Below are 15,746 nucleotides of genomic sequence, written 5' to 3'. Positions count from 1 at the left end.
GGCTGGCTAGCAGGGGCAACCCCTGCTTCGTCTTCAGATGACGAGAGGGCATGAAAACCACTAAAGTCATTCCCGGTGTCCGTAGATGCATTTGGCGGTGCAGGGGTCCTGTTCAGCTTGTCAATAAGGCCTGACACTAGGCTAGACAGCCTATCCAAGGCAACTCTGTCCCCAAACACAGCTGATTCTGACGTGGCACCTGCCAAGCTCGGCCCCGGGAGTGACGGTGGTGAAGCGCAAGGTGGAGGAGTGGAATCATCCACAGAGCACCGCTTCCTTTTCTTCCCATCTGAAGACAACGAAAGGGAGGGGGGCAGAGGAAAAGACTGCTCCGTGCCCGACATCACACTGCTCAATAAAAGAAACAGAGACAATACGGTCATAATACAGCATATGGTGTCACCGTAAGGCGGCATTAACCCCCGTACAAACTCCACACTGCTTGTCTATCAGAAATATGTAGTCCATAGATGTGCTTTTCACCCACAGTCAACTTTGGACTGTATAGGAGAAAGCTTACCCAGCGAGACATTGCTTGGAGTAGAACGGAGCAGGAGCGACTAGATGCGTGACTGCGAGGAGGTAGCAACCGACTGACGGTGGAATGGTAGCATGGCATCGCGTTGGCTACCGCAGTGATGTCAGTTGAAGTGCGTGACGTGAAATTTAGAATTTTTTGGAGCTACACCTAAGACTGCTGAGCTGCAGTTGGTGAAGCTCACTGCTCAGCCTGCTTCTATAAACACTCAGTCCAAGGCCTATGTTTACATTGCTTTATACGGTACAACTATAAGTTTATAAAATTCTTTGCCTAATTATTTCTTTTTTAATATTTTCTTTTAATTATTATTATTATACTTTTGTGGGAAGCTTGCAGTGACACAGTTCCTCTATTCTATTTTTCCATAAGCCACCACTGGACACATAGACATAAAGCACAGAATCAATCACAACCCATGCACTCATATCAAGCACTAAACAGACAGACAGACACACTCACAGAATCACCCCCAACCCACACACATCATGCCCCAATTCATTCACTCCCCCAGGCTGAGACCAAAACTGGGGAGAAGGGATTGCTGGACCCAGTGGAGCCGGGGGACGAGAGGACAGCTGCTGCCCAAGCTGGGATGTACGGCAAACTTACTCAGAGTTTGGAGGAGTGGCACCCTGACTCCCTGCTGTGTCGACGCTTCAATGTGCCAAACCCTTATCCAGAGTGAGTTGTGTATATTTACCTAGTTGTATTCTACAGGGTTTGAGCAGGACTCAGTGTCCTGTCTCCATGTCTCCATTTATCTAATTTTTCCTTAAAGTTATGCACATTAAGTGCTGTAACAACGTCATTATCCAATGCATTCCATTTTTCCACCTTTCTGTGTGGAAAACTGTATTTTCCAATATCTTTCACACACTGCCTCATCCTGATCTTTTCATGTCCTCTTGTCCTTCCATCCTCTTCTGTAAACAGCATCAGGTCTTCTTTGTCTATCTTTTCAATGCCATTGACTATCTTCTACATTGTTATTAGGCCCCCACTTTCTCTTCTATCTTGTAAGGTTGGCTGTCCCATTTCCTTCAGTCATTCTTTATATGTTAGGTCCTTTGATTCCAGCACCATCTTAGTAGCAGTCTTCTGTATCCTTTCCAATTTTCTTATATCCTTTTTAGAGCTCATAGCCCACACCACTGCTGTATATTCCAGCCTTGGACGTATCATGCTTGTGATGATTTTTTCATCATATATTTGCCCATGAATTGAAATGCCACTCTTTAATTAGTCAACATTTTATATGATATTCCAAATATCTTGCTTATGTGTTTTTTGGGACTCAGATTTTCCTGTATGATCACTCCAAGATCTTTTTCCTCTTTAGTCTTCATTATTTGTTCCTCTCCCATCAAATAATTCTATACCAGTCTTATTTTACTCTTTCTTAGTTCCATTATGTGACATTTCTTGGCATTAAACTCCAATTTCCACTTCCTGCTCAAGTCATAGATCTTGTTTATATCTTTCTGCAACAGCAGACAGTCCTCTCTGGTTTTGGTAACTCTTAGCAGCTTTGTATCATCAGCGAATAAATTTACATAATTGTTTACCCCAATATGAATGTCGCTTACATAAATCTGAAGAAACATAATGCGGGTTAACACTGACCCTTGTGACTTTACCACAAGATGAACATGTATCTCTGATCACAGTTCTCATTTCCCTATTCTTCAAATAATCTCTTGTTCATTCTAGCAAAGTTCCTCGCAGTTCTCCTATGTTCTTGAGTTTCCAAAGTAGTCTTCCATGAGGAACTTTTTCAAAAGCCTTTTTTATATCCAGGTATACTATGTCTATCCATCCATCTCTGTTTTCAAGTCCCGCAATAACTCTTGAGTAGAAGGTTCATATGTTTGATACACATGACCTCCATGTCCTAAACCCAAATTGTCTGTTCAATATGACTTGCTCCTCTTCTAGAAATTTAACCCATTTTCCTATGATAATTATTTCACACAACTTCCCTTCGACACTTGTAAGTGACACTGGTCTGTAGTTTAGTGGTTCAGTTGCCTTTCCTCCTTCAAATATCAGAATTACATTGGCTCTCTTCCATTCTTGTGGAACTCTCCCTTCATTTATTGAACTTGTAATTATTTCCCAAATTGGCTCCAGTACTTGCTCTTTACATTCTTAACACCCAGCCTGATACACCATCTGGCCCCATTGCTTTTCTGGCATCCAACTTATCCAATAATCCTCCAATATCCTCTGTGCACTGCGATCTCCTGTAATCCTTGGCAATGCAATGTCCTATTAGGTTCTGTGAAATCTTCTTCAGTGAACAACGTTTTGAAGCTGTCATTCATTATTTCACACATTTCCTTCTCTGTTTGGTATGTCTTCCCTTCTTTAATGATTTTTTCAATTGTTTCCTTGTTCTTTGTTTTGCCATTTATAAACTTGTAGAAAAGTTTGGGTTCATCTTTGCTTTTATTCACCACATCTTTCTCAAAGTTTCTTTCTTCCTCTCCTTACTCTAATGTATTCATTTCTGGCATCCTTGTACTGTCGTCTATTATAGTCATTTCTGTGTTTTTTGGTTTCTTCCACGCTTTATCTTTTGTATTTTTACCTTGTATGCATCTAGCATTGTACCAAGTATGTTTTTGTTTCTTAACTCTATAAACAGGTACAATTTTTTTCACTCCTCCATTATATTTATGTAAGAATATGTTACATTTCCCTTGTACTATCTTTCTGTACATAATGTTTCTTCACTCAATATCAACAAAATAGATCCTTAATTTTTCAAAATCCGCTCTTGCATAATTTAATCTCTCTCCTTTGTAGTCATCTCTGTAACTTATCCCATCTTCCTCCTGAATTTACATCTCTAATGTCTCATGATCACTTCTTCCCATTGGACGAAGGTATTGTATGATTGGATTGGGCTCTGGTTTCTTTGTGCATACTAGGTCAAGCAGCGATGGTTCTTCTTCCCCCCCGTACCTTGTTGATTCCTCCACCCACTGATCCACTGCATTAACTATAGTCAACTGTAACACTTCCTCGCTCCATTGCCCAGCATTATCCATTACTTCCATCTCTCTCCAGTTTACTTTTTAGCAGTTAAAGTCTCCAACTAAAAGTATTCTTTTATCTCTTCTTATCACGTTATCTAGGCACTTTATCACCTCTCTTTGCATATCTTTATGTTCTTCAGTCTTAGGTGGCACATATGTAACTACAATTTTTTTTTCTTCTTCAATTCCTTTGTTTTGATTGATACTCCCATTACTTCCACTTTGTCATAAGAACGTAAGAAAGGAGGGAAGCTGCAAGAGGTCGCCAGGCCTATACGAGGCAGTCCCAGTGTGCTTAATCTACCTAATTCCATCTATCTTCCCCATCCATGAATTTATCTAACCTTCTTTTAAAGCTCCTTATTGACTCCGCCCTGACTACATGCCCATTGAGACTGTACCACTCATCAACCACTCTGTCTTCTCATTTCCTTCCTAAACCTGAATTTTTCAAGTTTAAACCCATTTTTTCTGGTTCTGTCTCCACTACTGATCCTAAGAACTACATTCATGTCCCCTTTGTTAAAACCCTTATACTACTTAATCCCTTCGCGCCGAATGTTAAAAAAGCCCGCCTGTGTGATACAGGTGGTGCCACGCGCCCGAGCTCGGGAAACTTGTGCAAGCTTGTCATATTTGTCGTCTTTGTGTATTATGCTGCTATTTTTTAGTCACTATGTCGCCTTCGAAGAGGAAAGTGGACGCTTCTCTCTTCGGAGAAAAAGAGAGAGAGAGAGAGAGTGACATTTGCTAATATTAGACACAAGCGGGACTCATCTAGCTTATCTTTTGAGAGGAAGAGGGGAGGAGGGAAGGAGAGGAGATGAAGGAGAGAGAGAGAGAGAGAGTGACATTTGCTAATATTTTAGACACAAGCGGGACGCAGGTAGCTTATCTTTCGAAAGGAAGAGGGGAGAGAAGAAGAGAGAGAGAGAGAGAGAGAGAGAGAGAGAGAGAGAGAGAAAGAGAGAGAGAGATGGGAACAGTCTATGCCATTGGGTAATTTTAGACACAAGGCGGGATGCATGTAGCTTATCTTTTGTGATTGGTGGAGACAAGGATGGTGGGAGGAGCACTAGGATTTCAAGGACAGCATACGGCATGTGTAGTTAGTATCCAACACACTATACGAGACAACTGAACTGAAGAAAGCTCAGAAAAGAAATATGACGTCTACGTAGGCGTCACCGTATTTGCTACTGGGGCTTCATGACGCCCACATAGGCGTCACCATAGTGAAAGGGTTAAATACTTCTATCAAGTCTCCTCTTAACCTACGTCTCTCTAAGGAATGCAGACTAAGTTTTTTCAGTCTCTCTTCATAGGGTAGGTATATCCCTCATTCCCTGTATCCTTTTAGTCATCCTCCTTTGCACTGACTCCAACAGAGCTATGTCCTTCCTGTAATGTGGGGACCAGAATTGTACCGCATAGTCAAGATGTGGCCTGACCAGCGCCAAGTATAATTTTAGTATTACTTTAGGACTCCTGCTTTTAACACTTCTAAAGATGAAACCTAATACTCTATTCGCCTTATTTCTGGCCTCGATACATTGCTTCCTTGTACCGAGATCAGAGCTAACTATGACTCCTAAATCTTTCTCATACTTGGAACTTCCTAGTGCCACATTATCTATTGTGTACCTATTGTTTGGATTATCTCTACCCACGCTCAACACCCTGTACTTGTTAATATTGAACTGCATTAGCCATCTATCTGTCCATTCTTTCATCCTATCCAAGTCAGCCTGCAAATCCTTGGCATCCGAATCAGACCTAATTTATCTACCTATCTTTGTGTCGTCCGCAAATTTACTGATATAACTATTAATTCCACTATCCAAGTCATTGATATATATCAGAAATAATAATGGCCCTAAAACTGACCCCTGTGGCACCCCACTAACTACTTCTCCCCACTCGGAATTCAAACCATTAATTACTACCCTTTGTCGCCTGCCATCTAACCACGCCATAATCCAGCCTAATATTCTACCCTCTATACCATGTGCTTTAACCTTTTTTAAGAGCCTCTGGTGAGGTACTTTGTCAAAGGCTTTACTGAAATCTAAGTATAGAATGTCATAACTATCACCTTTATCTGCCGCCTCATAAACCTTGCTATAAAAGCTCAACAGGTTGGTAAGACACGACTTTCCCTTCGTAAAGCTATGTTGTGTGTGATTTATCAAGCCATGTTTGTCTAGCTGTTCCCTAATGTTTTTCGCTATTATTGATTCCATTAGTTTACCCACAACTGAAGTTAAGCTGACAGGCCTGTAATTAGACGTTAGGGTTTTATCCCCCTTCTTAAATATGGGAACCACATTAGCTTCTCTCCACATTATTGGTATTTCACCTGACTCCAGTGACATCCTAAAAAGTGCCGCTAAAGGCTTGCTTACGACGTCCTTGCATTCCTTTAGAACCCTTGGATAAACTTCATCAGGTCCCGGTGACTTGAATTTCTTTAGTTTATCTATCTCCTGCTCTACCATCGCCTTAGTTGTAAGGATATCTGTCAGCCGTTCACTTTCCCCTGCTCTAAATACCTCATCACTATCTGGTATTTCCTGTGTGTTCTCTTGGGTGAAGACAGTTAAAAAATACTCGTTCACAATTCTACTAATCTCTTCCACAGAACTAGCCATTTCACCATTTGTTGTCCTCACGGGACTTATTTCTTCCCTGCTTTTCGTCTTATATAATTGAAAAAATCCCTTAGGGTCCGTCTTTGCTTGGCTGGCTACCCTCAACTCACATTCACTTTTAGCTTTCCTCGTTAACCTCTTAACTGATCTTACTAATTCATAGTATAATGGCCTTACAGCTTCTTCTCCTGCCTTTAGCCTCCTATATATATTTCTTTTTTGCCCTATCCATCGCTTTAATCTGTCTGTCATCCACCTAGGATCGTTGCTTCGTGATTCTGTTGTTTTATAAGGAATGTTGGCTATCTGACCGTCACGTATTTTATGTAGGAACTCGGTATAGCTTTCACTAATCCTCAGCTGACCGGGCCCTCTCCATATTGCACGTCCTCCACACATATATTATGACAAACCATTATTAGCACTCCTCCTTCCCCTTTTATCCTTCCTGTCTCTCCTCCAGCTATTATATCCCTCCTCTTTAAAGTTAACATGGATCTACTCTCTTATTTTTGTTTCAACTATGCACCTTACATCCAGCTTTTTCTTTTTCAAATAATCCCTAACATCCAACATGCTTCATAACAACCCATCTATATTAGTATAAGTTACTCTTAATTTCTTGCCTCCTCCATGACCTCCTCCTTCTTCCATAGGTACCACTTCTTTAGTCTTGTGTCCAGAACCCTCCTGTAAAAATTTTTCTTCTCTATCTCAGTCCTTTTCTCGTTTTTTTTCCTTAGCTTCACTTGTTACCACTTTCTGTGTCTGTATTTACCTAGTTGTAGTTTTACAGGGCCTGGGCTTTATGCTCGTGTGGCCCCATCTCCATATCTACACTTATCCAATTTTTCTTTAAAACTATACACACTTGTTGCTGACACCACTTCTTCACTCAAACTGTTCCATGTCTCAACATATCTTTGTGGGAAACTATATTTTTTAACATCTCTCAGACATCTTCCCTTTCTCAGCTTTTTACTATGCGATCTTGTGCTTCGAATGTCATATTCTTCTCTCAGGATTAGTTTCTCATTATCCACTTGGTCCATTCCATTGATCAATTTATAAACTTGTGTCAGATCTCCTCTCTCCCTTCCCTGTTCCAGGGTTGGTAGATCCATAGCCTTTAGTCTCTCCTCATATGTCATCCCTTCAAATTCTGGAACCATTCTTGTAGCCATTTTTGTAGTCTCATGAATATTCCTTGCGTGAACTTCCTTATGTGTTTCTTTTATTTTTCACATCTCTCCTATAAGGGGTTTTTTCCCATGCCCTCTCGACATTCTTTCATTCCACATACACAGATCTTCCCTATCCATTTTTCCATTCATCATTGTATATTGCTTCAGGTCTCCCCTTTCTCTTCTGTTTTCCAGGGTCGGAAGTTGCATTCTTTTCAGTCTGTCTTCATAAGTCAAATCTCTTAAGTCAGGCACCATTTTGTTGCAGCCCTCTGTATGTTCCTTATGTGTTTCTTTAAGTTCGAGCCCACTGTTCATATTCAAGCCTCGGTCTTATCAATTATTTTCTTCATCATTTCTTCATCTAAATATACGAACGCCACTCTTATGTTCCTCAATAAGTTCAATACTTCTCCAATTATTTTGTTTATATGTCTCTCTGGCGATAGGTCATTGGTAATTGTCACCCCAAGGTCTTTTTCTTCATGACTGGTTTTATGTCTTCATTTCCTATCTTGTACATACTCCTGATTCTTCTTTCACTCTTGCCAAACTCTATTTTCTTGCATTTTGTCGTGTTGAACTCCATTTGCCATGTACAGCTCCATTTCCATATTCTGTCCAAGTCTTCCTGGAGTAGTTCGCAATCTTTGTCACATCTCACTTTTCTTAACAATTTTGCATCGCCTGCAAATAGGCTCACATAACTGGACACCCCATCCACCATGTCATTTATGTAGACCGCGAACATTACTGGTGCCAACACTGATCCCTGTGGAACTCCACTCTCCACCAAGCCCCATTCTGATGGTCTGTCCTTAATTATTGTTCTCATTTCTCTTCCTACCAAAAGTCTTCCATCCATTTTAGTAAACTGCCATGCACTCCTCCTACCATTTCAAGTTTCCAGATCAGTCTCCGGTGTGGTACCTTATCAAAGGCCTTTTTTAAATCCAGATATATTCCATCAGCCCAACCATCTCTTTCCTGTATTACATCTATCACCCTCGAATAGTAACATATCAGGTTTGTCGTGCATGAACGCCCTTTTCTAAAACCAAATTGACACTCACAAAGTATGTCATTTTTCTCCAAGAAGTCTGTCCATCTATTCTTCACCACCCTCTCACACATCTTAGCTACCACACTTGTAAGTGACACTGGTCTATAGTTCAATGGGTCTCTCTTGTTACCTGATTTATAAATTGGGACAATGTTAGCTCTTTTCCAGTCTTGGGGCACTACACCTTCCCTTAATGAGGCATCAATTACTTCACAAACTTTTTCTGCCAGTTGCTCCCTGCATTCTCTTAAAATCCATCCTGATACCCCATCAGGTCCCACAGCTTTTCTCACTTCTAAACTCCCCATCATATTCTTGATCTCCTCCACAGTTACTTGAAACTCCTTCATAATCCCTTTCTGTTCCATTACCAGTGGTTTGTCAAAAGCAGTCTCCTTTGTGAATACCTTCCGAAAGCATCCATTCATAGCCTCTGCCATTTCCTGGGATCTTCACTGCATACTCCATTTACTTCTAAACTTTCAATACTTTCTCTATTTTTGATGTTGTTGTTCACATGTCTGTAAAAAGCCTTGGTTGGTCTTTACATTTATCAATTATATCCTTTTCTTGTTTCTTTCTTTCTTCTCTTCTAATCAACACATATTCATTTCTTGCTCTTTTGTAACTTTCCCACTGCTTAATCCGTCTTTTCCTTCTCCACCTCTTCCATGCATCCTCTTTTCTTGTTCTAGCCTTTTCACATCTATCGTTAAACCAGTCCTGCTTTCCAACTTCTCTATGTTGTCTTATTGGTACAAATTTTTCTCACCTTCTTTGTATATTTTTATAAATTCCTTCCACTTTTCATTTGCTCCTTAGCACTCTTGAATTTCATCCAATTTGTCTCTTGAAAGAATTTCTTTAGGTTTCCAAAATCTGTCTTGGCATAATTCCATCTTCCCACTTTATATTCTTCATTTCTTCTAGATTTCTCTTCATCTATCACCTTGAACTCCAAAACTGCATGATCACTCTTTGCTAAAGGGCACTCCACCCTCATCTCCTCAATGACCATTGGCTCTGTACTAAAGACCAAGTCCAGTCTTGACGATGCTCCCTCTCCTCCAAACCTAGTATCTTCTTTGACCCACTGAGTTAACACATTTTCCATTGCCAGTGTCAATAGTGTATTTCCCATGTTGTCTCTGATCCTTCCATTGACCAGTCCTCCCAACACACCTCTTTACAATTAAAATCTCCCATCATTATAGTTCGTTCACAGCCACCCAACATTTCTTCCAGACATGTTCCTGTATCACTTATCATTTCTTCATATTCCTGTACTGACCATGCATTTGTCTTAGGTGGTACGTACACCACTATGTAGTGCCTCTTTTTCCTTCATTAGTTTCTGCTCTGATCTTTAGCACTTCTGCCTTTCCCATACCTTCTTTCACTTGATCCACCTTTATATCTTTTTAACCAGCAACATCACTCCTCCTCCCATCTTACCTACTCTATTTCTTTTCCAAACATTATATTTCCTTCTCCAACCATCATCAGGTCTTCTCCTCTCTCAGTTTTGTTTCAGTAAGACCCACAATATCTGGGTTCTTGTCCCTCAAGTAATCGTTGAGTTCTAAAATCCCGATATCACTCCATTTATGTTGGAATACATTACATTCCGCTCATACGTAAGTTTCTTTAGTCCTTTCTTGCTGTACTTTTCTGGGTTATGAACCACTTCCTCAGTCTCATATCCAAGATTCTCCAGAAAACTCTTTCTTCTCCTCTTCTGTCCTCTCTTCATTTTTTTCAAAGCCTCCTTTCTCAACTCATTTAACATTTCTCTTTCCTTTTCACCGAGATCTCTTCTCAACCAAATCTTCCTTGTTGTTTCCTGCTGGGCTAGCCTCCATGACTTCTCCACCAATTCATCTACATCCTTTTGTGACTTAAGTTTGATTCTTATTGGCCTCATACCTTCTCCTGTGAACTTTCCAATTCTATGGAAGTCCTCTATTTCTTGTACTAGGTCTTTTCCTCCTCCTGCACCACATTAATGATATTATTTATCACCTTTTTATGTTTTTCTCTCTCCATTTTACTCGGTGTCTTATCCTCCTCCACACCAAATATCACCACACATCTCTTTTTGTCTACAGTTTCCCTCACCAATGTCTCATTTGACTTAATAACCTTCACCACTTTCTCAGCAATCTTCTCTTCTATGATCTGTTGATCTATAATTTCAGCAAGGCCCAAAGTTTTCTCCCAGACTCTTTGATTTCCTTTTCCAGACTTGCAACTTTGTAATTTACCTCCTTTCTTTCCACTTCCTGACTTTTTTCCATTCAGCCTGCTTCTCCATCACTTTTCCTAAAGATTCTCCACATTTTCGCAATTCACTTTAATTAGCTTAACTTCCTCTTTCAGTACTTCATTTTCTTTCTTCATGTCGGCACACTCTTTCATTACATTGTCATAACTCGTTTCCAGGCCCCCATACTTTTCAAACAGTTTTCAATTTTACCTTCCAACTCCAGAATTTTCTTCACATAAACGCTCTTCTCCATTATTCCTTGAAATCCTGTGAAGTCTGATTCATCTTTCGAGTTCACGGCCGCCATGTTGCGCAGATGTAAACAAACCAGCTGATGGCTCAAACGCAGGCTACAGTTTATATTCACCTTCCCTGGACATTATTTTGCTAATCAACAGTTAACATGACTATATGGAGACGGGACAAACATTATAAGCTCCTTTCCCACCTTGGTTACTCTTAGGCAATGGTAACTGTAGAATTAGAGATGATTGCTCTGGAGCTCAGCGACCACATCCGCCATCGACGGTGTCCCGTGTGTGTGTGTGTGTGTGTGTGTGTGTGTGTGTGTGTGTGTGTGTGTATTTACCTAGTTGTATTGTACACGGTTCGAGCGGGGCTCATAGTGTCCTGTCTCCATGTCTCCATTTATCTAATTTTTCCTTAAAGTTATGCACATTATATGCTGTAACAACTTCATTATCCAATGCATTTCATTTTTCCACCATTCTGTGTGGAAAACTGTATTTCCCAATATCCTTCACACACTGCCTCATCCTGATCTTTTCACGTCCTCTTTTCCTTCCATATTCTTCTCTCGACAGCACCAGGTCTTCTTTGTCTATCTTTTCAATATCATTTACTATCTTATACATTGTTATTAGGTTCCCGCATTCTCTTTTATCTTGTAAGGTTGGCAGTCCCATTTCCTTCAGTCGTTCTTCATATGTTAGGTCCTTTGATTCCGACACCATCTTTATAGCAATCTTATGTATCCTTTCTAATTTTTTATATCCTTTTTAGAGCTTGGAGACCATACCGCTGCTGCATATTCCAGTCTTGGATGTATCATGCTTGTGATACGTCCAAAGCTGTGTGTGTATTTACATAGTTGTAGTTTTATAGGGCCTGGGCTTTATGCTCGTGTGGCCTCGTCTCCATATCTACACTTATCCAATCTTACTTTAAAAGTATGCATACTCGTTGCAGACACTACTTCTTCATTTAAACTGTTCCACGTCTCAATACATTTTTGCGGGAAACTATATTTTTTAACATCTCTCAGACATCTTCCTTTTCTCAGCTTTTTACTATGCGATCTTGTGCTTCGAATGTCATATTCTTCTCTCAGGATCAGTTTCTCATTATTTCTCCAATGTTCCTCAGCAAATTATATGTTTCTCTAAAAATTCTATATGGCTTACCAGTTGATTGTTTTCTTCCATCGTCATTCTTAAGTCTTTTTCCTTTTTTACTTTCTCCAGTTCTACTCCATCTCCCATCTTATAGATTCCCACGGGTCCTCTTTCACTCTTTCCCATTTCCATGACATGGCTTTTGTTCACATTGAATTCCATTTCCCACTTTTTATTCCATTCCCAGATCTTATTTAGGGCTTCTTGCAGTATTTTACAATCCTCTTTTTGCTTTATAACTCTGCACAGTTTCATATCATCTGGAAACAGATTTATGTAGCTGTTCACTCCTTCTGGCATGTCGTTGATATAAATGAGGAAAAGTACTGGTGCCATTACTGACCCCTGTGGCACTCCGCTTTCTACTGCTCTCCACTTGGACTTCATATCTTTAACCACCGTCCTTATTTCTCTCCCTCTCAAATAATTTTCTATCCATCTCAATGTGCTTCCTTTTAAGTGTGTGTGTGTCTATTTACCTAGTTGTAGTTGTAATGTAGTGTAGTGTAGTGTAGTGTAATGTAGTGTGTGTGTGTGTGTGTGTGTGTGTGTGTGTGTGTGTGTGTATTTACCTAGTTGTATTTACCTAGTTGTAGTTTTACACCTCTTTATGCTCGTGTGGTCCCGTCTCCATATCTACACTTATCCAATTTTTCTTTAAAACTATGTACACTCTGGAACCATTCTTGTAGCCATTTTTTGTAGTCTCTCTAATTTTCTTATGTGTTTCTTTTTATGGGGAGTCCACACAACTCCTGCATATTCCAATCTAGGTCTTATTTTAGTACTTATCAATTTCTTCATCATTTCCTTGTCCATATAGTGAAATGCTACTCCAATATTCCTTAGCAAATTATACGTCTCTCTGAAAATTCTATCAATATGGCTAACCGGTTGATTATTTTCTTCCATTGTCACTCCCAAGTCCTTTTCCTTTTTACTTTTTCTAGTTCTACTCCATCTCCCATCTTATAGATTCCTACTGGTCGTCTTTCACTTTTCCCATTTCCATGACATGGCTTTTGTCCACATTGAATTCCATCTCCCATTTTTGCTCCATTTCCAGATCTTGTTTAAGTCTTCCTGTAGTATTTCACAATCCTCTTTTGTTTAATGACTCTGCACAGTTTCGCATTGTCCGCAAACAGATTTATGTAGCTGTTCACTCCTCTGGCATGTCATTTATATATACAAGAAAAGTATTGGTGCCAATACTGACCCCTGTGGCACTCCGCTGTCTACTGTTCTCCACTTGACTTCATATCTTTAACTATCGTCCTTATTTCTCTCCCCTTAAGTAATTCTTCATCCATCTCAATGTGCTTCCTTTTAAGCCACCTCTCCTCTAACTTCCATAGTAATCTTTCATGTGGCACTTTATCAAAAGCCTTTTTTAGATCTAAATAAATACAGTCAACCCATCCCTCTCTCTTGTACTTTATCAACTATTCTAGAGTAGAAACTCAATAAATTTGTCACACATGACCGACCTTTTCTAAAACCAAATTGGCTATTTGATAATATTTTGTTGTCTTCAAGAAACTCGATCCATTGCTTCTTTATTACTTTTTCACACATCTTGCATATTACACTAGTTAGTGATACCGGCCTGTAATTTAAAGGTTCTTCCTTCCTTCCGCTCTTATATATGGGAACCACCTCAGCTCTTTTCCACTCCACTGGCACTGTTCCATTTTCTATTGAGCATTTTATGATGTTGTATATTGGACTTGCTAGTTCTTCCCTACATTCTTTCAGTATTCTGCCTGAGACTTCATCCGTCCCATTGCCTTTTCCTCATCCAATTCCGTCATCAACTTTTTATTTCAAGCTTGGTTACTTTAATCTCTTTCATATAGACAGTCTCTCTATTACCCTGTGGTCTTTCAAATTTGGATTCCTTAGTAAAGACCTCATGAAATTTACTATTTAACAGTTCTGCCATACTTTTTGGGTCTTCCACCATTCCGTTTTCTCCTTTTAACCTTTCTATTGTTTCTTTTTGTCTTATTTTTCCATTTATGAATCTGTAGAACAATTTTGGTTGTTCCTTACATTTTTCGACAATGTCCTTTTCATAGTTCTTTTCTTCTTCCTGTGTGTGTATTTACCTAGTTGTATTTACCTAGTTGTAGTTTTACAGGGCCAGGGCTTTATGCTCGTGTGGTCCCGTCTCCATATCTACACTTATCCAATTTTTCTTTAAAACTATGTACACTCTTTGCTGACACCACTTCCTCACTCAAACTGTTCCAAGTCTCAACACATCTTTATGGAAACTAAATTTTTAACATCTCTCAGACATCGTCCCTTCCTTAGTTTCTTACTATGCGATCTTGTGCTTCTAAAGTCATATTCTTCTCTCAGGATCAGTTTCTCATTATCCACTTCATCCATTCCGTTAATCAATTTATAAACTTGTATCAGATCCTCTCTCTCTCTCTGCTCCAAGGTTGGTAGATCCATTGCCTTTAGTCTCTCCTCATATGCCATCCCTTTAAATTCTGGAACCATTCTTGTAGCCATTTTTGTAGTCTCTAATTTTCTTATGTGTTTCTTTTATGGGGAGTCCACACAACTCCTGCATATTCCAATCTAGGTCTTATTTTAGTACTTATCAATTTCTTCATCATTTCCTTGTCCATATAGTGAAATGCTACTCCAATATTCCTTAGCAAATTATACGTCTCTCTGAAAATTCTATCAATATGGCTAACCGGTTGATTATTTTCTTCCATTGTCACTCCCAAGTCCTTTTCCTTTTTACTTTTTCTAGTTCTACTCCATCTCCCATCTTATAGATTCCCACTGGTCGTCTTTCACTTTTTCCCATTTCCATGACATGGCTTTTGTCTACATTGAATTCCATCTCCCATTTTTTGCTCCATTTCCAGATCTTGTTTAAGTCTTCCTGTAGTATTTCACAATCCTCTTTTTGTTTAATGACTCTGCACAGTTTCGCATCGTCCGCAAACAGATTTATGTAGCTGTTCACTCCCTCTGGCATGTCATTTATATATACGAGAAAAAGTATTGGTGCCAATACTGACCCCTGTGGCACTCCGCTGTCTTCTGTTCTCCACTTGGACTTCATATCTTTAACTATCGTCCTTAAGTAATTCTTCATCCATCTCAATGTGCTTCCTTTTAAGCCACCCTTCTCCTCTAACTTCCATAGTAATCTTTCATGTGGCACTTTATCAAAAGCCTTTTTAAGATCTAAATAAATACAGTCAACCCATCCCTCTCTCTCTTGTACTTTATCAACTATTCTAGAGTAGAAACTCAATAAATTTGTCACACATGACCGACCTTTTCTAAAACCAAATTGGCTATTTGATAATATTTTGTTGTCTTCAAGAAACTCGATCCATTGCTTCTTTATTACTTTTTCACACATCTTGCATATTACACTAGTTAGTGATACCGGCCTGTAATTTAAAGGTTCTTCCTTCCTTCCGCTCTTATATATGGGAACCACCTCAGCTCTTTTCCACTCCACTGGCACTGTTCCATTTTCTATTGAGCATTTTATGATGTTGTATATTGGACTTGCTAGTTCTTCCCTACATTCTTTCAGTATTC

At 39.6% G+C, this 15,746-nt stretch overlaps 1 protein-coding gene across 2 annotated transcripts in view; it reads left to right on the top strand.

Annotated features, from left to right (window-relative positions):
- The window catches only part of LOC123512434 (G patch domain-containing protein 1-like), a 176,940-nt gene that overhangs the window by 134,237 nt on the left and 26,957 nt on the right, over window positions 1–15,746 (top strand). For both annotated transcript variants that reach the window (XM_045268848.1, XM_045268847.1), the window contains exon 13: window positions 1,053–1,222. In XM_045268848.1, coding sequence (XP_045124783.1) covers window positions 1,053–1,222 — 170 coding nt within the window. The remainder of the gene's footprint in view (window positions 1–1,052; window positions 1,223–15,746) is intronic.

This window comes from Portunus trituberculatus, chromosome 33 (assembly GCF_017591435.1).
Source record: "Portunus trituberculatus isolate SZX2019 chromosome 33, ASM1759143v1, whole genome shotgun sequence".
Classification (NCBI taxonomy): Eukaryota; Metazoa; Arthropoda; class Malacostraca; order Decapoda; family Portunidae; genus Portunus; species Portunus trituberculatus.
This window is presented reverse-complemented; position numbering and strand designations above follow the sequence as displayed.